Below are 26,323 nucleotides of genomic sequence, written 5' to 3'. Positions count from 1 at the left end.
TTTGCATAATCATTTTAAAAGCCTTTCAGAACATCTTCCTGCCTTTATCCTGAAGAAGCTGGAAATAATTTAGAAAACCAGGGTTGTGAGTATGGCTGAAGGCAAGGCACACCATCACAGGCGCCGGGGTGGGTGCTCAGGGTGCAGCCAAAGGCCGAGCCAGGAGGACACACGGAGCGCAGAGACTTAGTTTACAGGGGCATATCGTAAAGATGTTGTTGTCATTCAGTTGCGATGACTCCAAAAATTTGAGTATCGTGGCCCTCTGAAAAATCATCTTTCTCAAAGTTTTCTATCGCCCCATGAAGCATGCAGTAGGCTATCTCCGGTGCCCACCCAGAGCACAGACAATTTGCAGATGGGCTGAAACAAAAAAATAGCAGGGAAAGTATTGAATCCTACATCCAAAAATTTGAGGAAAAACGCAAGCTGACATTTGGGGGGTTTTAACTTAAACAGCGTTTGAGTTTTATGTTATTCCATATGTAAGAACCAAGGGAGAATGGTGAAAATGAAATGAAAGGTTTGGTAGGACAACATATTTCATTTGATGAGAAACAGTAATTTTGTTCCAGTAAGAAAATATTTCCATTAGGATCTGAACTCCACCTGCACACTTCATTTCTTATCTCAGCCAGCAAATTTTGCAGTCCCTTTTTTTTCACTAAGCGCTAACTCCGGCCCCCACCACCCGGCACAACTGCGCATGTTTCCTTAATGCGTTTTTTTTCTCAGTCACTTTTCCCCGCTCATCTTCTGATTTCCCAGTTGTAACAGCAGCTTTGTTGGAGTTGTTCCTTAACGAAGCAGGGAATGAATGAATGAATGAATGAATGAATGATCGAAGCTCCCTGCCCCTGGAAACAGCGGTGAAATGCAATCGGAGTCAGCATGCAGAGATGTCTTTTTTTTTTTTTTTTTTTTTTTAATTATTCCTTTCTAATTGATGGTGGATTTTTGCTGCTGAGACTTCAAGAAGGACCTGTAATCCCAGACACAAGTACGCTATATTTGTGTTTTCCTGGGATTTAAAAAGAGGGCTCGGGGTCTGGCGGGGCATCAGCACCATTTCCCTGGGCAGGGTGGGAGCTGTGGGCTGTTGGGTCCTGAGAGATGACGGCCAAGTCCTTCACCTCTGCGCGGGCTCAGCGTCTCACCCTTTGCAGTAAAAAAGACTTCTCAGAAAATACTCGGAGAAGATCTTGCCTTCTCTTGCAGATTCCTCGTTACGATGGTGTTTTCTTAAGGAAACGGCCTCCTTTGGAGCTGCTTGCAAAATCAGTCGGGCTGGGGAGGGATGTTGCCATGTTGTTTAAGCAGGAGCATTTCTTCTGGGAGAGAAGTGGCGTTTTGACGTAACTGTCTAAAAGTTTGTAAGTTGAACTGTCTCATACACAGGTCATCATCTTCTGGTGTTTCCAGACCAAGGTTTCTAGGAGTCATCTTAGCTGGTCACATAGTCACCTGGCAACCTCCTTTCCTTGTTTTTTTGAGAGGCTGGAAGTGTCCTTTTGGACCATTTTAGATGAAACCCTTCATCCTGGAGAGGCAATACACGCCCTTCCCAGAAGCAGCGTGTGAAAGGGCCCAGCACAATGCAGTGATTCACGTGTGGCATCCTTCCTCCACAAGGAGGAATCAGAGACACTTTCTGTTGCGGCATCATAGAATGGTTTGGGTGGGAAGGGGCCTTTAAAGGTCATCTAGTCCAACCCCCCTGCCATGAGCAGGGACATCTTCAACTCGATCAGGCTGCTCAGAGCCATGTCCAACCTGACCAGGAATGTTTCCAGGGATGGGGCTTCTACCGCCTCTCTGGGCAACCTGGGCCAGTGTTTCACCACCCTCAGTGTAAAAAATTTCTTTTTATCTAGTCTAAATCTACCCTCTTTTAGTTTAAAACCACTATGCCTTGGCCTATTGCAACAGGCCCCTCTAAAAGATGTGTCCCCATCTTTCTTATAAGCCCCTTTAAGAACTGAAAAGCTGCAATAAGGTCTGCCTGGAGCCTTCTCTTCTCCAGGCTGAACCACGCCAACCATCTCAGCCTGTCCTCGTAGGAGAGGTGCTCCAGCCCTCTGAGCATCTTTGTGGCCTCCTCTGGACCCACTCCAACAGGCCCATGTCTTTCTTATGTTGGGGGCCTCAGAGTTGGATCCACCACTCCAGGTGGGGTCTCATGAGAACGGAGCAGAGGGGCAGAATCACCTCCCTTGACCTGCTGGCCACACTTCTTCTGATACGGTTGGCTTTCTGGGCTGTGAGTGCACGTTGTCGGCTCATGTTGAGCTTCTCATCAATCAACACCCCCAGGTCCTTCTCGGCAGGGCTGCTCTTGGGCCCTTCATCCCTCAGCCCGTACTGATACCGAGGGTTGCCCCGACCCAGGTGCAGGACCCTTGTTGAACCTGCTGAGATTCTTGGGAGGTGGTGGTAGTGGCCATCCGAGATGCAGTAACCTTCCCAGTTGCTCAAAATCTACCTGCAGTCAAAATCCATTTCTGTTTTAGTCATTTAAAAGCTGGAAAACAATAAAAACCTCACAGTAGCATCCATCTTTCTGGATTTGCACTGATTGCCCGGAGATAAAAATGTGTGGGTTTTTTCATTCAGTTTACGTTGTATTACGGGTTTTGTTTGTTTTTCTGTGGCTGGTCTCAAAACTTTCATATTGGTTTCAGAGATACAGCATGAAGGGTCTCCATTTCTCCCCACAACCTTTATCTCCCATTTCAACAGAGACCAGGTGAGACCCATCACTTCCAAACTGATGTCTGGAGATGGCAAAACGCAAAGTCTGCACAGCAAGGTCGCTTACCTCCAAAAAATCAGCATCAAGGAATTATCTCACCTGCAATTATTGATTGTTGTGGGTGATTCAAAGGGAGGAGGACTGACGGGCATCGCTTTATAAACGTTCAGTGTTCTGTATAAAGAGCTCACGGTAAGCTTTCTGAAGGACATAATAAATAGCAAGCTCTAGCAGACCCTTCCAGGGATCATTTTATTATGGAAAAAGAGTATTGTATGACAGCAACTCAATAGATAATAGGATAAGAATTTACTTTCAAACCAGTTTTTCGGCACAACGTAGAGTGACAAAAAGACAAGAAAATATGTAAGGAATAAAAAATTAAAGTAGGATCTATACATTTGTGGTTTATTGTAGACTACAGAAATATTTTTCCTTCAATTATACGTTAGAGTGGTACAGAGCAAAACCTGATATTAAGGTAGGAAACCCACAGTGATAACAAGAACAGGCGTGATTTTCATCTTCCAGGCACTTGCTGTGGATGTGTTAATCTATAGACGTGTGTGTTTGCAATCTAAAGATGTTTTGACATATCAAATAATCTGATTTTGTTCCATTTCTTGGTAGACACTCCCAGGTCAGAAGGTGTGTTTCATCCTAAAGAATATTCTTATCAGAGGCTTGCCATTATTAATGCATTAGGAAGCATTTCTTCCTGTTGATCGTTCACTGGAAAGCAATCTTTATTACAAACGTGAGGGTAATAGAGCAATTCCTGCGAGCCGGCACAGCCTGTATTGGTTTAGAAGTAAAGTAAGAAATGCAATTAATATCATTGTAGGAAAAAAATCAGTGTGCTGGATGTGAGCACGCCAGTGAGGATTTATGGCAGGAGGTCGGCTCCAGAGTCCCCATCTCATCAATGTGTCCGGGTGGCACGTGATGCTGTCGCAGGCGTGTGTGTCACCCCCGGTCCCATCCGTGCCTGTCCCGCAGCGCTCGGGGGTGCTGCGAAATAACCCGCGCTGGGGCAGGCACCCCCGCCTCCAACCCCTCCTTATGGCAGATTTGGTACATTCAGGGGCGCAACCAGCACAAGATAAACTGGTTGTGAGACCTAGAAACCATTTGGCATCTTTTTTTTTTTTTTTTTTAAAAGGAAAAGCTATTTTTTACAAATTATCAGGGTACGTGAATAGCAAATCCAGGGTACTCGTGAGCAGCAGCGTGGTCTCGTGATTAGTTTTTCCTGGGAACTCTGAAAAATCCCTCCCACAGCCTAACGTGCTTTGGTCCTTGGTATGATTGTAATGCAACCACCATCGAGTGTTGGGGAGGAAACTCAGTTTCAGAGGATTAAAACGAAAGCTTTACCTGCAAAAACAAAACTAAAACAAATTTTAATGCCCAAGTGGCCCCTTCGCTGTGCTGCGGGTCGGTGCCAGGCCATCTGTTTCGCCGAGGCTTTGCCAGTGGCCCCCGCTGAGGATGTGGCCCAGAGGGCGGAGATGGTGTAACCTGGTGCACAAACAATTTTCCAAGGGCTTTTCAACCGCTTTTCTCAGTCCTTTCTCTCCACAGATGTACGATTTTGTATCCCTGCAGTTCTTATCCTTCAGTCACCCCAACCTATAGAAATGTCGATATTTACTAATGCTAATATTCCGAATTAAGTAATATTGTTTCACAACTCTGTTTTTGGTATTTCCTAATCTCTCTGCGTGCTCCCTTCTCTACCAGTCTATCATCACTTTCATTCATGACAGTATTTGCTTTTACTGATTATGTTTTTCCTAATTCAAAACATAGAGTAGCTGTTTCAGACACAGAAGGCGAGTACCTGCACCCTTTATAGTACATAACTCTATGTTTGAAAATATTAACAATAATATCAGCTCATAAAAAACATTACAGCTGCTTTGAAGTTTCAGAAGTAGCTTGGGGTGTCTCATTTAATGGGTGCCTTATTTAATACCCCCCTCCCTGTGGGTGTCCACGGTTTCCTACAAAGTTAATACCATTAATTATCTCAAGCTGAGCACCCAGAGGACTATTTGCTTCTGCAAATCTGGAATCTTTTCAATTGCTAGGGACAGAAATGATTTGAGTTACCTCCAGGGGTTGGTGGAGTTCGGGGTTTGTTTTTTTTTCCCCCTCTTTAATCTGCCCAGAGCTGCCGCAGACTAATTCTCTGCAGGACCCTCTGTCTCTACGTTGCTGTGTATGTGTGCATGTGTGTGAGATAATAGAGAGTGACTGGCTACAATACGAGCGTTTAAGCTACTCAGCCGAAAATTACCAAGCGTTCAAATCCACTGGGAATCGCGAGGCTTCTAAATGAGGAGAGCACGCGTCAGTCAGCGTGTGGAAATGAGTCCTCGTACAAGAGGAGCTTTCAATAAGAAGAATGAGTATTGCTCCCTGGAGTACATCAGTCCTAGTTTGGCCACTCTGTACCGGCTTTTACTATTTCTCCCGAAGCGTGCGTCGCCTTTTGTTACTGGTTTTTCCCCGTCTTTTGTTCTGTTGCGCTTTTCTATTAGATATGTCTCGTGGGCCGGCTATCAAGAGACACCCTGCTGCGCTGTGACGAGGGAAGGCGTTTTCAGCCATAAACAAGGTGGTGGGGGATTGAAAAGAAACATGGACAACGACAAGTGTTGGACAGCTTACGGTTGCTTAAATGTATTTTTATTATATTGTGCAGCGACACGGGAACTCTGAAAAATTGGCTGGTTTGACCTGAGGCTGAAATAAGCGGAATGCCTTAGGGTAAACGAGAAAGATGGCGTTTGGGAAAGATGGCATTTTTGTACTTGTCAGGTATGGTCTAGTCCACCATTATGTATTTTTCCATGATTAAATACATTTCCATGTATTTTAATACTGTTTAAATGACTTATGAGTATGTCCCATCCCAAAAAATACAAAACAGCTTGAAAATCCACGGGAATAAGTTGTATCCTACTGACCGTCAAGCTTTTTTGTTCCTAAAACTCACGTGGACGCGTGTCAACAATGCTATTTCTATACTTCCTTTGAATTAAATAGGTAGAGTTAGGCTGGAAAAACTGTATGGTCACAGGTGGTTAATTTTTCATCAGTGACACTATTTACATGCAGAAGAGCTTAGCAGCACAGAGAGGACTATTAAAATTTAGGCTGTATTGGCTGACTTGGTCCATTGCGGATTTGTAGGTCCCTTTTGTTGCCATCAGAGAACTGGTGTTTAAAATAGTGATCTTAACTCATCAGTAAGGCACGTCAGGACTTTTTCTAAAGGTTTATTTTGTCGTTTCCCAAATTGAAATGCTCAAATCGTAAAGAAGCAGCAGGGATCACGGGAAACCCGTTCTCCTAATTCGATAGATGAACCAACCCAGCGTTCCCCCGCATGGGGTGTCGTCCACCCACCTGGCAAAAGAAACCAGATTCTTTCATGAGATCCAAAACTACTTGTGTCTAAAGAGGTAACGGGATCTCCATCTAGATAGATGACTGAATGAACGCGAGACATGACTGCAGGACCCACCAGCCTGGCGTTCGAACGTGCTCTGCAGGCAGCTGCCCCCCTGTTTCCTACTCATCTCCATCCTCTGCATCCAGAAACATCCTCGGGGAGTTAGGGAAGTATTTAGGAGTATCTTATCTGGGAAGCGAAACGGGATTTCTCCTTCGTCGCAGAGTCAGCGATGTGTCAGGCCTGACCTGAAACCAGCGCGTTTTTGGAGAGCCTTTCCATTAACTTTAGTGGCTTCTCATTCAGTCCGCTCTGCTTTTCCTGATGTTGCTGCTTGTTTCATCTCCTGAAAAACAGAGTGGCGTTCTCTGTATTTTCAGTTAAAAATAGAAAAATAGAGGTAAAGTTTTCTAAAAACTGTGTGCCTGCAATCAAGGCACGGTTTGTTGTGGTGGGTTTTTTTTGCAAAGGAAGCTCGTGCTCTGATTGCAGCCGCCAGCAGAGGGTCCCCGCCGAGAAGCTTAGGACCATCCTTAAAGCAAACAAAAAGGAAACACAAAACCATTGTGGTTGGTGTTCCTTACTGAAAAAAAAAATAAAAAATAAACGTTTTCCTCATTTTTGTAGCTATATAGATCCGCAGGTATGTGTTGGTCTCCTTCCGCTTGCCTCAGCGGCGGGGACTCACTCGCACCAGTGTGAGCTGAAGGAGAACCAGCGTCATCTTTACCACTCGCTTACAGGGTGTTTCTTAGCGATTTATGCTGCCATCAGTCCAGACCAGACATTTCCTTTCTCCTTGAGATTGAGTATCAGCCCAGCTCACATTTATCTGGAGTACTGGCTACGCAAGCTGGCTTGACACGTTAATTTAATTTGCGCTTCTCAATTCATACTCTTTCATTTGCGATCAAATATCGGGAAAGGTTACAATTAATCAGAGCGCGGGAACAGAAGCTGGCGAAGCTAATGATGTATTACTGTGTTTTGTTTGCTCTGGAGCGGAATGATTGAGGTCCTTGTGCTACAGAAAAACTATTATTAGTGAGTAAAAATTATCAAAGGAAAGCGACCCGCACCCATCTCCCATTTTGCAGTCTGTGTTGCTAGCAGTTTTCTTGAAAGTTCTTAAAAATTAAGCATTTGGTTAACATTTTTTGGCTGTGTGGCTGCCTTGGGGTGCGTAAGAAACACTTGCAGGCTTCCCGGGGGGGCTCAGGGTTGGGCAGCTCCTGGGCACAGGTGGTTTCCTTGGGTTAGTGGGACACAGCATCTGGCTGCTGAAATAATATCAATAAAAAAAATAAATAGGGCTTACGTAGTTATGGTACGCCAGCATTAAAAGCTCCGTTTTTCAGTAAAAATACCCCTCTCACTTCGTTGTTCTAGTTACTAACTTTATAAGGTTATTGAGTGTTTTTACGTATGGCAAAATTTCACAGACCTTTGCTCAGTGTGGGATCATCTGGGGTGGCAAGTGCCGTTGTCGGTGCTTCGCAGGTGCACTTGGGGCTCCGTGGTGGCATTCAAGATTGCAAGACAAAATAAGCCGTTCCAGTTTCCCTAGTTTTTAACCTAAAATAATGGCTGCTGGGCGGGGAAGAAGAAAGTGGCTCTGACTTCTTCATTGAGAACAGGGTTTGGCACTCCGTAAGTCAGGCAGTGTTGAGCAATCTTCTCTCGTAGGTGGTGGTTGACTGGATTACTCTTATTTACGATATGATAAAAGAGACAGAATACGATTAACTTCAGGATTGAAGGCATCCTTTCTTCCTTTTGTCCTGTCTCGGGTTTTACATGCTCTAAGTGCAAAACTTTCTTCTGTGAGGCTATTTACATAAATCTGGACTTTTCAGCTTTTCAGTTCTTCGGTCCCCCCGAGTGTCCCCTGATGTCACACACAGGGAAGGGACAACCCACCAAACCCCCAGGATGGGACCAGGTGTATGAGACAGAACAGACAGAGCAACCTATCACCTCCGAACGTGAGCTTGGGGACAGGAGCTGGGCAAGGCTTTAACTTATCCTGGGAGGGCTCTTGCTGGAAATCCTGCCCTGAGCACAGACACCCCCATGGGAGGACCTGCATGGGCTCCCCTGGCACCCAAATTAATACTGCCACCTTCTCACTCCAGGGTAGGGCTGTGGGGTACTTCTTGCTGGAAAAAGACCTTCATTTGTGTCTGGGAGGCAGGACAATGATGGTGCAGTAGCTGACGGTGGATTTGCTTTGCTGGTCCATGTCTCACACCTTGCATGGGCAGTGTCTTGGTCCCAGGGAATCTTCTCTGTGTGGGGGGACCTCATCTGTCATCGGAGGTGACGCGCGAAGTTTGGGCCAGTCCAGGAGCCCATGGCACTGTGGGGACCTCATCTGTCATCGGAGGTGACGCGCGAAGTTTGGGCCAGTCCAGGAGCCCATGGCACTGTGGGGACCTCATCTGTCATCGGAGGTGACGCATGAAGTTTGGGCCAGTCCAGGAGCCCATGGCACTGTGGTGCCCAGTGAATTATTTCTGTGCACAGAAAGGAGTGAAGTGAAAAGGAGCCAAGTCTGGCGTAGATCTATCAGGCCGGGTGTGCTGATCAGCACGTGATTGGATTTGTCAGGCACTACAGGAAACAGCATTAAGTGCAAGATGCGGTGATTGCTCCCCATAGCAGCCTTTCGGCGTTGCCTCGGTTCCTGCAGCAGCTGGATGGAGCTGTGTTACGACTGTTCAGCAGAAACCAGCAGAGCCGGCGGTGCTCCTTGCTTGGGGAGAAGCTCGAGTAACACAAATACTGCCATTTTAAAAGGTTTTGGGTAGCTGTATCTCCAGAGCACAGCTCACACATTTCTCCTCCTGTCCCTAATCCTTCCCTGTTCCCCAGTGGTGCAGCTGGGACCAGTGCTGCTGTGGGTTACTCAGCCGGCGTTGGCAGGCGAGGTGGTACCACAGTCTGATTTCCCTCTCTGGTATTGTGTTTTCCTCCAGTAAACGTCACGTCTGTGTTTTTTCCGTCATGGCTTTGGTAAAGGAAGTCCCTTGTCTTTACTCCTGTGCTGGTGTTGGAGCGTGGGTTGGAGGAGCCCCTCAGCATCGCAGCCCTGAGCTGAGTACGGACTTCCCTCCGGCCTTCCCGGTGAAGAACAGACTTGGCTTTTGGTCGCACACCATCACACTCGCTAAATTCCTTGTTTGTTGAAACTGAAGGGCTGCCTCCTTCAAACCTCCTGTTTGTAAATGCAAAATGAATATGCTGCGTCATTTCAGCACGAGGATAAGTGAACTCTCTACAGAAATACCCCATTAAAGCCACATAATGACGAGTCCTGTTTTTCCTTTCCTCCGGAGCCAGCTTAAACCCAGTGCCATCAGTAGTAGCGGTTGTTAGGACAGGCTCCCCCCGCCGCCTCGTGTGGAGTATCCCCTTGTGCCACATACACGGTGTTGAAATCAGCCAGACCGTTCACTGGCAAAGGACGTGCAAGTAGAGGACGGGCATCCTGGTTGTGCTCATCCCCACGAAAACAGCAACAAACGAGGAGTATGACACCTCATTGCCTTTCGTTCAACGGGGGCGAGCGCGGGAGGGGCTGGACCGAGAGAGATGGCATTTGCCGAGAGACCTGGCGCGACCAGGGGTGCGTCGGAGGCTGTCAGGAGGGATTAAGCGCCGGGTGAGTGCCCTGGCACGGGCAGCCCCACGTCGCTGCCCCGCAGCCACTCACCTCCCTTTGCCTCCGCTACGTGCGGGCGATTGCCCCCTTGTCTGTGGGATGTTTTCCTAACTAATCCCATTAGGAAATTAGGGTTTCCTTAATGACTGCGAGAGGCTTGCTGTTTTGCGTGGCAGAGAATGGATAGGTGCCTGAATGAACTTCTTTTTTAATGTAATGCCTTCTGTGCTCTGGGTAGAAATTTCATAACGTTTATGTTGTATACGTACTGTCTGGCATCCTGGGGAACTGGAGAGGCCCATCATTTCTCTCCAAAGCACTTAACTCTCCAAGGCTTATCCAATCATTTTAGCAACAAGAGGTACCGTGCTCATTTATTCACTTGTCCAGGATGTTTTCTGCTTCCGTTCCTAAATGAGTAAATGCTTTATTTTTTGTATGGTATCGGTAAAGCTATGGCAAAGAGCTTAAATCACCTCTCCTTTTTGAGGTCGAAGGAGAAGCACCTTGTTAGGGACTGAAGCACGGCAATTACGAGCCAGGAGCAGGAGGTGTCACTGGCTTGGTGGCCCCAAACCGGCATCCTTAGACAGCTAAGGAAAACAAGTGGCATCAGTCCCATTCTGTGGGAGAAATCAGGGGAAACGAAGTTCCCTTGCGACTGCTGTGTATATTAGTTACAGTTATTTAGAGGGACCACAGCAAGGAGAGGTCAGCGTTGCTTTGCAGTGAAACGGAGACCTCGCTGGCTGATGAAGCACAGCAGCGGCGCACAGCATTTATTATTGATACCTTTAAAAACCGGTCAAGGCTTTGGTCCTTTCAGTAGCACCAAGAGACTGTTTGCAGAGCTTGGCCAGGTGGCCGTGGGGGGTGTCCTACTCCTCTCCCATAGGGATGAGACCACCATAAGCCAGGTTTCCTGGGTCACTTTGCTCAGGCACAGCCCCACACGGGGTGTTCTCTGGCCACCAAGATGCACAGCATTTGTGCGTTTGCCCGCACGGCTGAATCCATCCCTCGCAGCGTGAGGTGCCAGTGTTACTCCCTGCCTCTCCTGCTGCAGCTTCACGGGCGATTGAAACTGATCTAAGCATGAGCTGCAGTCAAAAGAGGGGAGCAAGTCCCACTGCCCAGGCTTCAGACACCATCCCCGTCCAAAAACCTGGCCTTGGCATCGGGTTTGAGACTAAAATATTCTCCTGAGAACCTGAAGGTCCCGCTGGGCCAAATTTCACATTTGCTTCTAGCTGCGATGGTATAAAAGCAAGAGAGCGTAAGGTATCAAAGAGCAATTAAAGGAAAAAAAAAGTAATATCTTGTTGAATGAATCTGCTGTATATTTTTAAAAAGGCAATATGTGGTATACCAGCTGATGTGCTTTTATTTATTTGACGTTGCTTGGGGCTCTAGAGGACTTCAAGCATCCCGCAGCTGCGTTAGGATGCAAGTCCAGCAGGAAACCCTGGAAGGACTGGCATTGACCAGGTGAAGAAGTGCCTGTCTAGAGCCGATGGTTCAAAATGTGACTCCAACAGGCCTCGTAGATTCACATCCCAGAGGGTGAATGAAATCAATCCAGTGCCATTGATCTGCAGCTGGCTGCGATTTGTGGAGCCCTGCGGATGGGCGGTGAAGATGGGCTGCTTCTGTTTGAGCCTTGAAAATAAATAATCTTTGACCAGAGACCAACCGTGACAGCTTTGGGTTAGGCTGGAAGCACCTCTGCAAGTGCCACAAGGTACTCGACGTGCCACTGACGTGAAAAATAAGGAGATCACAATGTTGGAAGTGGAAAAAGAGATAGATAGCAGGGCGATCATCAGAGTTTTCAGGAGATGAAGGTGAGGAAGATAGTAGAGTTAACAGAGATGGAGAGGGACTGTCAGAAGGGCTGGAGATTTGGAGATAGTTGAGAGAAGGGGAGCAAAGCCAGAGGAAGGTGGAAGGTGTGGGAGATGAAGAAGGGGCAACAGGAGCAAGTCTGCTCCATTTAAAGAAGATACACGCAAGGGAGACATAACCACCTGCAAACGCACGGAGGGGACTCATAAAGCAGCCAGCAATCAATTTTCAAATAATGGACCTGATCTTTAAATAAACTGGTAAAAGGGAATGAGGGTGGAATAAATACCTGATTTATCTTCCCTTTTTTTTTTTTTTTTTTTTTTTTTGCAGTAATGCAGCTGTATTTTCTTCCCTGAGCTTCTCCTCTCCGCCTCCTGAATCATAAAGCCAGGGCAGCACCTTTACAGCTGGGTCTCCCCGGTGATACGAGAGGTTTTATGGAGCTGCTGGCCTCCTCGCCCAGCTGCTGTTTCAGGCAGATGGCTGCTCAAGGTCTTACGGAGTCCATGAGATCAAGGTGGAGGACTATTTTGAGAGAGCAGAAAGCAGGCAGAGGGTTTTCCCAGGACAGGACAGGGTTTCACTGAAAAGCAACAGGACCTCTGTCTCTTTCCCTGGGGCCAGGAATTTCTCCTGGCCATACACAGCAGGTTTCTGGGTCCTTCAGAAAGTCAATTCTGAACTTGACTCGATATAACCATTAGGCTCCGCTTTGTTGTAAGGTGAGACCCACCAAACCCAAGGGTTAGTTCAGCTTGGGGGCGTATTGGCTATTTCCTGCGCCAACAGAGTGGGCAAATACCTTCATCCCTTTCGGTTCGCAGCTCATGCCTCCTTCCACTTTGCCTCTGAGACCTCTCTTGCCCCAGCTATCTCCCGTGCTCCCTGTGTGCCCTCAAAATGGTCCTGCTGCCTTCCCTGGGCTCCTCAGGAGGGGCAAAGCAGGCAGGAGGAAGGCAAACAAACCCACTCTTGTCAGGAAATAACAACTAAAGAGTTGACCAAAATGCTCACTTTCTGTACAGTTAAGTGCCATAACAATTAGCTCTACCAGGCAGCCGGCTCAACCCAGCTCTCTCCAGAGATTGTCTGCTGGGAATAGCGGCGTTTCCTTGTTTCACAAAGTATTATGAACATATCTAGATTAGAGACTGGGTTAATTTCTTAAAATCTCAGATCCTGTGAGAGGAGGTCAGGTAAGTGCTTTCCTTGCATAGATCTCAAAGGCGTTATGTGTGGAGTAAAATTCATGTAGGTATTTGGCTAATAACATCTATAAAATCATCCATACAGTAGAGGCAATGGCTGCAGGTTACAACAAAGCGTAAAGATATTAATTTTTTTCCCCCTCTTCTTTCCTGTTTCCCTATGGCTTGTCCAGATTTTTCCACCATGTTCGGAAAGAAGAAGAAAAGGCTTGAAATTTCTGGGCCCTCTAACTTCGAGCACCGGGTTCACACTGGCTTCGACCACCGGGAGCAGAAGTTCACGGGACTACCTCAGCAGTGGCACAGCCTGCTGGCCGACACGGCGAACCGGCCAAAGCCTATGGTGGATCCCTCATGCATCACTCCCATCCAGCTCGCGCCTATGAAGGTACCGTGCAAAATCACCTTCGAATTCCCTGAATTCATTGCATGTAACCTTCATGAAGTGATGCCGATGGTGGCTGTCCCAGGAGGCAGGCATGGCTGGGGAGCGTGCGCGTACGGAGAGAGCTGCAAATCCAAATATTTAATAGTAGAGCTGCAAGGAAAAAGAGTTATATGTATAAAACTTGTGCGAACGTCCCAGAAGAGCGTGAGTCACTGGTCTTGCAGGGGCTGTGCCTTCACGCTCCTGGGCTGCAGAAGAAAAAGCCCCAAGTCCTGGTGGAGGCCCAAAACGATGCTCCTCTGCAGCGTAAAGCTCCTTGATAATTAATTTAAGAACAATGCTTTAGGCAAAGGCAGTTTGGAGCAAAGGAGAGATGGAAAAGTACACCAAAGGAAAAAAATTAAATTGCTTGTTCAGCCGGGCAAGGAGCTCAGGGAGGGATTTCATTGCCACCCGCCGCTGCCTGGAGGGGGCAACGCAGGTGATGGAGCTGAGAGCTCCTCGCCGGGTAGTAAAATGAGGGGAAACAGCCCCAGGTTGTGGCTTGGGAGGTTCAGACTGGACAGCTGGGGGAAAAAACATGTCTCAGAGGGTAGAGAAACACTGGACAGGGCACCAGCGCGGCTCTGAGATCCCCGTCCTTAGAGGCTCGGGATTCCAGTAGATAAATTTGCCCTGATTTAACAGCATTTCTGTGCTTGCACGTTCTAACATCCCAGTAAATCGCACGTGTGTACCGGTGGTAGCCTATACGCTGCTGGCCATGTACATCTTGCTGTCACGCAGCTGCAAAATAAATTTAGGATTTCATTTTCATGGGGATTTTTCTGCAGCAAGGGAAAATCAGATAATCCCGAGAGCACAGATCCTGCCTTTATATTTGATAAGTGCTCTTTGCTAAATTTGCGTTTACTGCCTGCTCCCGAAGGACGCTCATCACTTGCTGATCAGGACTGCTGGGTGTTGCTACAAGACAAGGGGGATAAAACCAAAGTCTTGATTTTTTGCTGTAATAAAATAGCGTACTGCATAATAGAGGCCCAGAATAACAAGGAAAAAGGTAGGCAAACCTTTTCCTGCTAGGGAGGAGAGCAGCTTTGTTCCACAGCCCTTCTTAACGCCAAAAACACCCCTGGATGTTTTGACACGAATGCATAAAGATGTTTTAAAATGAAAAAAAAAAAAAATCAGTTTACTGTCTTGCAGCAGTACCATCTCTTTTCTGCTGTTCTGAAGCCATAAATCCGTAAGCTTAAAACATTTTAAAATGGTATTAGCTTTCTCAGCACCATACGGGTGATATGGCTCTGGGTCTTGGACATAGGCGTAGCTTGGTACAACTTAAGTTATGGAGAGAAACTGAGTTGTGGCCACTTTAAGACTATTTAATGTCGCTAAACTAGTTCAGCATAATCGTTTAATTTAGGCAATTTTTTTATGTGTGCACATGCACCAGCACCTTTAGTTCAGTTGAAGGGCTATTTAGGCACTGAGGGTTTCATAACTTCAGTGAGAACTGAAGATTTAAAATACGCTTGGCAGTTCGTCAAGGCAGGAGCCAAAGGTTGCAAGATCTCAATACCGTTTACAACTTTTCTCTTTTCCAGCCAGCAGCTGATGGTTTAATTAACGCACTTGTGAACGCACTGAGGTGTAGCAGAAGGTGGTTGATATTTGTGTCCTGAGTCCCAGTATTAAGTCAGGCTGAGGCGTTTGGCCAGAGTCGGTTTGTGCCGTGGTTTTTGGTCGTACAGCAGCTCTGTGGCTCCGCTGTTCTGCACTCCTGAATTTCTTCTCTCTTTAATTACGTCAGTGTGGACTACCCATACGGCGTGAGGCAGAAGTGTCCCTGCTAACAGGTGCTCCTTGGCGACTGAAGAGTAGCGCAGGTCATCGAGGTAGGCTTTGGGAGCACGGTTTCTTGTTTGTGAGACAGAACTGGCGTTTTGCTTGTTTTGGGCTTCACCCAAAGCTGAAGCAGAGGAAGGGAAAGACTTTTTCTTGACTTGTGTAGGTTTTGCAGCTTTCCCAGTTAGTGGTGTTTGCTTGTTTCTCAGTCTGCAAACATCAGATAGGATCTGATGGTACGTAGCGTATCCCTTTGGGTAAAACCAATAAATGGTAAATACTCTCACTGCTCCGTCTATATTCAAAGGCAGCGGCAGCGATGATGAAGAGGCAGCGCCCTGGGCTCCCAAATATCCTGGGGGATGTCATCGCCCTGCCTCTGCGTCGGCTGGGATGAAAGGCTTGCAGTGCTTCTACACGCGGGTGGCGGCGGCTTGTCATGGTAATATCAGCGTTTGAATCCAAAGCTGAGCTGACTGTACAAATTCATTCATTTCAAGTACAAGGAGAGACAATAATGGGATTCCCCTTCTCGGTGTGGGTGACCCGGATACCAGCACAGTATTGTGTATTTCGGATGCTAACACGAGGCAGTAGAACGCGGCAGAAAATGTCATGAAAAATAGAAAGCGACAGTGATCATGATAGGTTTGGGGTGTGGAGACAAGGGGGGTTGAAAAAAGGCTGATTTTCCACTGAAAACCTCTCTGCATGAAGAAAGTGAACCGTCTGTGCCTTCCTGTACTTAAAATAGGCTTCATGAAGGCTGAGATCCTGATGCCAGGCCTCTCGGTCCTCTTGCTTCAGCGCTTTGCAGTTGTCCTGTGTGTACCCGGAGCTCCTGGTTTGCGTGTTTGCCTTCAGCACGCAATACGCTCGGCCCATCATCACTGTTACGCTACGCAGGACCTTCATTTTGTTGTCACCCTTTGATTTTTGGAAAGCTTCAGGGTCAATAACAAAGCAAATGCATCGTCCTTAGGCGGCAAAACTCATTCTTCGTGGTTTCTCCACTCTGCTCAAAAGATTAGGAGAACAAACACCAGAACCCTCATTTGGGGGATTTTTGCCAAAAGAGCTTAGCAGCGGCTTTGTAAAGATGCTCCGTTAAGATGCTTGAATGTCTGCCGCTGTCAGTGGGAGCAGGACGGCGCTGAAGACTTGTTAAAATCCCTTCTCATGTTTCCCAGCGCAGCCAACAGCTGAGCCTCCTCACTTCTGTCAAGTTCCTGGAGGAAAAAAATGTCATTTGTTTCTAAAAAAACACCGCACTGGCGTTATTTTTCAGTTGCCTGTGCTGGTACGTGAGCGAAGCCTCCATCGCTTTACTTTCGTTGCTGCTTTGGGTAGTCTCGCCCATCCACGCCCTCAGCAAGATCAAGGTACCCAACTTGAGGATGACATGGTGGTGGGCTTGTCCTTGAGTAAGGAGGGAGGTGGCTGTGAGCGTTGCGGTGGCCAAATATGTAGAGGCGTCAAGAGGACTGAGTCCTTGCTGCTGGAATCTCCACGTGAGCACATTGCAGTCAGTCTAGCCGTGCTCACATGGTGGGATTTCACACGTTTCGTGAATTTTCTCCCCTATTTTCTTCCCTCAGAAGGGGATGAGGGCTTTCGCTGCCACGTGGCGTTGACCGTGTGCTGAGATAGCATTAGCACAGCTTGGTGATGCAGAGGGGCCGGTGTTCAGCCAGCAAAATACATCGATGCTGTATCGTCAGCAGAATGGAAGGAGCCTCTTCTGTGCCATGTGGGTTGAGGTGCCTCAAAAATAGAGAAAACGTCGGCCTTTCCATCACTTCACCAAAAGGCCCTTGAATGCCCTGAGGCTGGGCTGAGCTGCACGTTAATTTGAGACGCACGTTAATTGTCCCATTAACCCGCAGCAGTTCATTTACCTGGTGTCCTGCAACGTGTGGGTGCTGCAGGGCAGAGAATTTCTGTAGGGGACAGGCCGCGGGATCGCTGGCTTTCCTCTCTCTCTTTAAACCTCATGTTTCAGTGGGCTAATCTATGTTTTGGCTTATTAGGTTTAGTTTTTTTCACTTGTGCCTCTCAAAGCTTGACCCCGTTCCTGGTGAGTTAAGTGTAATTTTTAAAACTTTTCTAAGCTTCTACTGCTATATTTCGGCTTCTCTCCTACATAGGGAAAAAAATAATCATAAAATGAGTTGCTGGTCATGGCCTTTTTGATAGCTCTGGCTTGAAAATCAAAGCTTCTGTTTACTGTGCATGTTGACAGAAGGAAAAGCAGGCATTTCTCTTCCCCATCTTATTTGGGATGGATATGGAAATCTTAAAGTATTTCCAGCAATGAAATCCGAGCCTCATTTAAGGTGTCATTTTTTTCCTACGTTTACATGCTTCCCTCACTTAGATGGGGGACACCGAGCCTGTGCACAGAGCCGCGCACAGCGGTGCTGAGCGGCCAAAAACCTCAAAGAGAGGAGACGAGCAGGGGTCCTTGTCTGGGCTTGGGCGGTCAGGAATGTCCCGCTCTCATTAGATGAGCCCCGGCCCTCTCCTCCCGCGTGGATTTGCACGGTGGAAATGCCTGACCAGGCAAAAGGGGGGTTTAGAAACAAAGAGCTGTTCGAAAGCTTTGCCCGCTGCTTGGGGGCAGGTGGACAAGGTGGTGTTGTCCTGACCTCTCTTCCTCACCCTCCCGAATTTTTACCTCTCCTTCTTGATAGCTCCTTCATTTTACTTACTCCTCCTGTGGTACCTCTCTAGATGGGACAGTGTGAAGTTCTGCCTTGAAGAAGGTTGGCTGCCATCCCACCAGGATGCTGCGGACCCACAGCGCTGCTCTTACCGTGATAGGACCTGGACAGCTGCTGACATCTCGTGGGCCTTCCTTGTAACCACATCATGAAAATTCAAGCTTAATAACTCACGTTTCCTAATTACACGCTTTGCAATCGCGGGTTGGGCCTGGCGCATGCTCAGCTAGGAGGAGAGAAGGTGGAGGGGGCGTCTCCAAAAAGGGCAAGAGCCAACACGTTGCAGTATAGGAAGTTTTGGGTAAAAGGAAAACGTTTTACCACCAAGCGTGGTTGAGCAGCAGGACAACAGCCACGGCGGGCTGTGGGATCTCGGCCCTTGGAGAGGGCAAAATACGATGGACAAATTCCCTGAGCAGCCTGACCAGACTTTGACATTAGCCCTGCTCTGAGGAGGTTGGGCCGGATGACCTGCAGAGGTCTCTTCCAGCCTCGGTTCTTCTGTGATTATCTTCACCTGCAAGAGATTACGGTCAGATTTGCAATCGTCCTGTAAGGCAGCCCCACTTTTAATTTGTTTTGATTGCTAAACAGGAATGCGTTTGATGCTACACGCTGCCAGAAGAAACCACTGCAACATATTTAAGTAGAAGCTTTTTCTTTCGAAGGGATCATACTTCACTCTGGAGGGCTATTTGATTACCATGTTTTTAAGCGACAACAGTATTTCAGTTAATCTCCATACCCCCCTGTACAGATATAATACAAATATGCCACCTAGTGTCCATGGACGTGTTTTACTGCGACATTCGCTTGGTGCGAGAAGAGCCAAGTTGCCAATTTTGTGTAATCTTGCAGGAAATCTAGCACTGTACGAAAAAAAGTCAGCCACGGTACAAATAAATGCAAGAAGTACACAGCTCAGAAGTTTTTTATAATTTATATCACTAGGTTAATATGTTCGCATACGGACTACATTGTACAGAGGAAACTTTGGGGTTTATTTCTGATTGTCTGACTTCAGAAAATGATACGTTTTTACATAAGTCCTTTAGAAGAATATTGCTGCTGTCTGTGAAGTTGGGTTCGACAAGAGAGAAAATGCCTGAATAGAAGGATAGGAAGAAATGTTTCAGATGAGTAGTTCATTTTATGGAAAATGCAGTTTCACTGTAAAGAGCGTCAGCTGGAAGAGGATACATTTTAGAGATCAGAAATTGTTTGTTTCGGGGTTTTCTGTGAAAATAATGAAATGTTTTGGTTTCAAAGATCAAAGCAGCCTCGGATGCGAAGCGCCCTGGGAAGCAGCCCCGAGCAGGGCTGTTACAGGGACTTGTCTTCTGGCACCACCATGGTGGGACCTGCCCGTCCCTCTCCACCCATGGACCCTGGGCAGGGAGGTCAGGTGAGGAGAAAAACTGGCCGAGGACAAAAGTTAGGGGAGAGGAGTGCCATTGCTCCAGGAATACTAGTTTCTCCTTTCCTTGCACCCTCCTCACGTCTTCTCCATACCCGTGTATATTGAGTGACATTAATACATCTTCGTCTCTGTCAAAAGTACATTAACTGGTGCGTGGATTTTTTTTACTGCAGTGTCACACTGGCAACCTAGAGTTTGTCCTCCTCTCCCTCTCCTTCTCCTCTCCTCAGGAGGCACCTCTTCCCGCGGTGCTTTTAACTGATGCAGTCTCAGTTCTTTTTTATAGTTTTGAGTTTCGGGCTTTCTGAACAGCAAAGTTCCTCCTCAGCTGTTTAGCAGCAGCTCTTCCATTTTCATACCATTGCGTTTCATGCTACTGAAGCACTTCATCCAGCCCGACTTGAAATTGGTTTTCTAGAGCCTCATTTGGAGAAGAAAAATCAGCATTGTTATCATTTCAGGTGGACTGAAAACACAAAACGTTCCTCAGTTTTTCAGTTCAACCGATGAACCAGAAAATCAAATTTTCACACAATTTTTCTGACCAAGATATTTGTCCCTTGTATCAAACCCCTCAGGTTCAGCCAGGTATGTTTGGAGGGTCCGTCTGCAGCTGAACTGTAGACACCAGCATCAGGGTTTACAAGCAGGACCTGGCCATCCTAGAGAGACACTAAGGTTGCCAGGAGAAAGATCCTCTCCCACTACCCAGAATAAATACTGTAAGTGGCAAAACAAGTTTTTCACCTTCCATCTTATTTCTGTCCTTTAAATGTGCTCAAATGACCCAGGAGTGATGCCTGCAGAAGTGTGGTTTTCCAAGGTGGTCCCTCTAGCTGATGCAGATAGAGCTGCGTGGGGAACGATGCTTTGGTCCGTATTGGACCGTGTCGACAAGTTCATCGCTGCTCTAAGGCTTTAAGTGCATCGTTTTGCTCCTCTGCCTTGGAGGGGTGATAATCAGTTACCTGCTGATCATGTCCCTCCTTTACAAGGCCCCTGACATCCCTGGAGAAGCTTGTGCGACCGATACCCTGCTCCTGCAGATGCTTGGGGGCAGACTGGCACCTACACCTGCTCATGGGGCTCTTCCCTGGAGTAGTGTCGGAGTTTGCTGTCTGCAGGGTGGAGATCTGAGGGTGTTGTTCAGAAATCCTTCATCGTCTGAGTAAGCTTTGTTCGTGCCACAGTCGACGTTGATTTGGGTTGAGCTGCTCACATGGGAAAGGATTCACTTTGCCTGGGCCTGGGGCAATAAGAGACAATAATATAGATTACAGACTTCTGTGGGTAAAAGCAGTTTTCTCTAATATAATTAGTGATATGGTTTAGTGATGGTTTTTGTCAGTTTTAGCTTGATGGTTGGACTCGATGACCTGAAAGGTCCCTTCCAACCGAGACAATTCTGTGACTTTATAAGAGAATGTTTTTAAATGCTGTTTGTATCAGCATTGTGATTTTAGGCAATATTGGTGTTGGTGTAATACTGTTTGTCGGAGGCAAGCTTTAGCTTTATTAATGAGGGCTTACGTGGGTTTGCAATACGCTAAGTAAAGATTGAAGGTAAATTCGGAGTTCACGGTCTACATCTGGTGAGGCAGACCAGCCTGCTTTAACGTTCAAGAGACACGTTCACCTGTAGGTCTACACGTAAAAGGGGCAAACTCTCAGTGTCAGCGTCTGAGAAATTGAATCTGGTCTCCTCTGGGAATACCAGGCTGGGAATACTCTCCAGGTAGCCCTATATAACCTGAAACGAGCCAGGAATTAGATCCTGAGCAAGGACACTCGTCATCAGGTTCTTTTTTTAACGTGGAAGTTAGTCCCCGAAGACAAATTTATAGGAAACTGTTCCAGTAACTCCTCTCACTCGTTTGCCTGCCCTGATAAATGAGCCGCGCTCCCAGCTGGCTGCCAGGAGGTGGAGGACTGTGGCTTCATTGCCGCTAACGTGGGTGTTGTTTCCTTCCCATTTGTTTAGCCAAGCTTTTCGCCTCCAAAACTGTCCCTACGCTGACCCGTAAGATCTCTGAGGCCAAAAGGAGGATTTTGGGCAGGCGAAGGTGGTGCTTCGGGGAGGCTGCTGCGGTGGTGGGATCCTTCTGGTTCCCGTACCGCGGCAGAGATCCCCCAGAGCAAAGCATGGAAAATAGATGGTAAAGTGTACGCAGTAAACGCTGTCCCCAGTAAACATGTAGAAAGGCCGAATTTTTTTACCAAGTTTTACCAAGCTTCAGTTGAACAGTCCAGAGAGCTCTCGCTTGGCTTGGCTGAGAAAGCCGATGGAGTAAGACATCCCGGGAAGATTTTGTATTTCCATGGACTGGCCGAAGCTCAGTATTGCTGCTGAAGTCCCTCAGATAGAAGGTTGCGTTGATGTTGGAAAATGTCGTTGGTGGCTGGCCGCGGGAAACACTAGGTGGCAGCAAGAAAACTCTAGAAATTCAACTCAATTCAACGTGTCAAAAGCGGACCCAGACAGCAGAAGTAATGAGAAACCTGCTTGGCCATCCTGACGGCATTTGTTCAAGGTAGGCGTTTTAGCCCACTTTGTTACATGCCTGTGGAGAGGATTTCCTTATAGAACTGGCCGTGCAGCATTTGCATTGGATATCGGCACCAGGGCAGTGTTTGCTACTTCCATTTAACCACGTGATTACATTAATCGTTCAATAACTACAAATTCTGCACATCTCTGTAACATATTTATTCCTAGGTCTACTAACGAACTTGGTTTGGTCCATCGAAGTCCCGAACAGAAACCATAGTCCCATTAAATTATATTCTGTATTATAACCAAACAGCCAAATTTGTTCAATCCCAGCAGCGTTTAGCTCAAGAAGAGTGGTAGGATCAGGGGGAAAGTGATGTTGCCAAGCAGCTCACTTACCTGTGGAGCCGAAGCTCCAGGTGTAGGTGTGTGTTTTTTTCTGTCTCCTGCTCGGACACGATTAGATCTGGGCGTTGGTGGCTCTCTGGGCATTAGAAAGTGCTTTGCTGCTCTTTCTTTCTTGTCTTCCCCTTCACGCAGGATGCAATTACACTAGGAAAGCGCTGTGTATTACGGGGGAACAACGCTGACTTGCCTCCAGAGGTTTTTAAATGCCCTTTCTGTTGTCCGTGGGGTAAACTGTGCCGGTCGGAAAAAAAAAACGGGCACTTCAGATATAGGTCTTTGGAGAGAGAAAAGTGAACAGAAGACAAGTATTTAGGATGAGCGTTTCTGCTTTCTTTAATTGCCAAGATCAGATCCGCCAGGCTTTAGTTAGTTATCAGGATCACACAGTTAAAAGAATAGCACGAGATGGAATTTTACTGAATTTTACGGTTTTGTAGGCTGAACAAACCAGTAATTGCTGTCTGTGTCCTAGTTTGCATTTAATAATTTCCACCAAGCGCAGTGCAAATCCTTCAGACTAACGCGTGCTAAGGCTCACGCTTCCGTATGAAGTAGCAGTTTCCAGGAAGCGCTGGGATATACGGGCACAAAAATCTGGTTTAAACACACTGGCTTTTATGAACCACCCCGGGAAGATGCTCTGGGGCAGGGTGTGAGTCCCATCCCACCCTCCCGGCCAGGGGGAACAGCCCCATTTCTCTCTGAGCAGCAGCGGCTGCGCGGCCCTTCTCCTTCTTCCCGACTTTCCGTGCTGTCTGGGGGGAATTGGAGGAAGGGGAGGGAGCAGCACTTTGTCAGGCAGATTAATTTATTAAGCGTGTCAGGACCAATCTGCCGCTGGGGACAGAGCGCGCTTGGCGGCGGCGCAGCCCAGCAAATCGAATCAAATCGAGATTAGCCCAGAAATGTTTCAGCAGTTTCTTGTAAATGAGATATTGTGGTGCTGTGCTGGGCATCGCCCCTGCAAGTTACTCCGCTGCGGAGCATCCTCCGAAATCTTCTGCCTCGGTTTGTTCCCGTAGAGAAGGTGTTTGATTTGCACTTCTTTACGAGAGTGAATAATTAACACATCAGATCAGGAAGCTCTTCATGTCTTTCCTCTCACCCACCTTGTAAATTTGACCTAACCGTTAGATTTCTGCGCAGGGTCACTCTTTGCTCTACGTCCACGTTTGCAGGTGAAAATCGCGCGGCGGGAGTTAGTACCGCTTACTTGGAGGATTCCTAGTGCTGCGCTTCCCATTGAATAGCTGTCCTTGAAAAGGAGAGCTACAATACTTCCATGGAAGAAGGAATACTGCAATTTACGATGCCGATGAAATTATTTAGCGGTTTTATTTTGCTAATATGAATTCCTAAATTCTCTGAAATCGGAGAGCGAGGTTTCAGAAGAGCAGGAGCCTGTAATACTCAGAGACATCAATCCGATTGAAAAGCGCACCTTACGCATGCGTGGCCAGGAACGCCCAATTTTAGTGAATTACCTTGAAACTTTCTCACTGTTTTTAAGGCTGTGGGACCGAGGCATTTTTCGGCACGGCACCGGCTGCAGGGTGATTTCTCCTACTGTACCTTGACGGTCCCTTCCCTGCTAGTACGCCGCAGACATTACCCCACCCTTCCTCAGGGTTTTAATCCCAAATCCGCGGGGCTGTGATTGCAGTGAGCGTCTCGACCCTGAGCAGCATTTTGTTGGGCTCGTGGGAGACGAGCCCCGTCGATCTGCGAAACGCCGGCTGCGCGGCGCTCGGGACCGAGGCGCTCATCAGCATCTTCTGCCCCTCGCTGCCTTCGCCGGGTGATTTATGGAATGAGAAGGTAACTCACAACCCGGCACCGCAGCTTGCAGAGCACAAGGAGCTTCTCGAGCCGCCCTCCCTACACTCTGAAACAGAAACGTTGACTTGGTCTTCGAGCATCTGCTGTATGTAAAGCCTCCTCTGTTGTGGTAAATCATAGCAAAAAGTAATGCAGTTTAAATTGCTTCTTCTAAATGACCAGACTGTCAAAATCCTCATTTTAATTAAAAGCGGGGAGATGACCGCGACCGCAGCGGGGTGACCCAAGAGCCTCTGCCCTCCTAAGCAAGCGCCCCACTGCCAGAGCTGTCAGATGAAGGCAATTACTTCCCTAGCGTAAAATTTTATCAAACTGGAATTTACTTAAATATTTCAGAAAGCTCAGTCAAACGGCAGCCAGAAATCTTTCGATGAGGCAAAAAAGTGCCGGGATCATTAATTGGGTTAATGCTCCATCAGCCTTGCATTTGTTAATGGGCATGTTCAGGGCACGAGGGGAACCTCATCCAGGGAAGTGTCATCTGAGCTACAAAGATGGTTTATGCTGCCCTGCAACTTCAGGAATTACCGACCGTCCCTTTCTTCAGGCTTTTTTAATTGCTGCTGTTGGTCAAGAGCAAACTGCCTTCTCCGCGGCGGCAGTCAGTGCCCCTGTACCGCGGGGGTCCTTGCAATAAACGTAGGGGCGGTGAGCCAGATTGGAATGATGGGGCACTGTGTTTACACCACCCACCCTCTTTTCCCCGTGAGAATCCCACACCAACGCCTTTCTGTCCCCTAGAATAAAATCTGCCGTGGTATCGTGCGCCTTGGTTGGAGGAAGACTTTTCTTTTTCACGCATATCGGCCCTGGGAAGACCCACAGGACGTTGTGCCCCACCAGCTGCCAGCTCTAATCACATGTAGATGTGCGATACGGGCTCTGTGCTGTAGAAGCAGTGTCGGTGGGTGTCTCGGCGTCGGCACCGCGTGGGAGACCCATGGCTCCGGTGCGGCGCAGCGGTAGGTTGTCAGAGCCGAAGTATCTGGGGAGGTGGTGGCTGAGCGTTGGTTTAATTCTTGCGATTTCTCGTGCCTTTTGTTGAGAAAATCGGGTTTTATTTTCCTCACACCTCCCCCGCATACAAACCCAGAAAAACAGTCTGGGCTGCAAATATTAGATGCAAGGACGACTGGCAGATGCGACATTCAGGTTGGTGAAGATTGTCTTGTGACTGCAGGGGGGGTCTGAGAAAACTGCAGCCGCTTGGGCTTGCCCCAAGCCCCTCTGTGGTCCTTCTGTTGTCTCACCTCCCTGCAGTTCATCCCCTGATGCGAATGGTCCCACCAAGCTCAAAGGCAGCAGAGCCCGTCGAGTGGCGGTCAGGTTAAGATGCGTTTTTGCAATGCATTTTGCTTAGAAAATGGTGATGCCAGAACGGGAAGAGGCCTCAGGGTTGCTGCCGCCTCTTGCTTCGTCTCCCCTCCCCTGCACCTGCATCGTGGACGAGGAAGAGGAGCTGCAGTGCGGAAGGCGTCATTCCCACGTCTCTCCCCATGGCACGTACGAAATCCAGGCACAGGCCAGTTCGCGAGCCCGGATTTCTGAGGTACCACTTAGAGGCACTGGAGCTTAATTGCTTTATATTAACTGCCCTGAATTCTGTCATTTTTATTTGCACATAAACCTGTTCAAGTCACACACAGCTCTGCCTGCGGCAAACTTTAGTCCTGGAGCTGTGATGTGTCACGAGTTTCCAGTCTGCTCCTGTCTTGGTGTTACAAAACTAAAAAATGGAGTTGTGTTTCTTGGAGCGATGGATTTCTGTCATCTGGCCCAAACGTCCCTGACTTTGCTTTTTGTTTTTTAGCAGCCTCTGAAGTCAGCCCTGTTGGAAAGCCCTGGGGTGCCACCACTCCAGGGTTCCCCCACGACCACCACGGGTGCTGCCTGGTTGCAGAAGCTACACTGGCGGTCGCTGGACCACAGCTCTGCCTCAGCAAATCTTGTTGGATTTGCTTCACAGCTTCCTTGGGCGGCGGGAAAGAAAATTCCACTGTCACAGAGGCGCTGGCAGGTGATGTGGCTTTGAAAGGGGGAGATTGAGGGACCTGGTCCTGCTGGTGTTCATCAACAGGGCTGGCCACAGGCTTTCCGAGTCAGCGATCTTCTGCCGGAAAATGTTGATTTGACAAAATAGGAAAGTCGGACGTTGATGGATGGATTTTATACAAAATGTGGCCAAAAAACCTGCAGTCTTTGATGTGGCTTGGTAGAGCTTTTTGGCTTAGCATGTCCACTCTGTGCCCTGTCGCGCTGAAACAATTGCCA

At 47.7% G+C, this 26,323-nt stretch overlaps 1 protein-coding gene across 1 annotated transcript in view; it reads left to right on the top strand.

The window, feature by feature from the left end:
• PAK5 (p21 (RAC1) activated kinase 5) overlaps window positions 1-26,323 on the top strand; it is a 90,671-nt gene that overhangs the window by 38,823 nt on the left and 25,525 nt on the right. Inside the window, exon 2 of the mRNA XM_054195360.1 lies at window positions 13,109-13,323. Within this exon, the coding sequence (XP_054051335.1) occupies window positions 13,120-13,323 (204 nt within the window). The 5' untranslated portion in view covers window positions 13,109-13,119. The remainder of the gene's footprint in view (window positions 1-13,108; window positions 13,324-26,323) is intronic.

Source organism: Rissa tridactyla, chromosome 3, assembly GCF_028500815.1.
Source record: "Rissa tridactyla isolate bRisTri1 chromosome 3, bRisTri1.patW.cur.20221130, whole genome shotgun sequence".
Lineage (NCBI taxonomy): Eukaryota > Metazoa > Chordata > Aves > Charadriiformes > Laridae > Rissa > Rissa tridactyla.
This window is presented reverse-complemented; position numbering and strand designations above follow the sequence as displayed.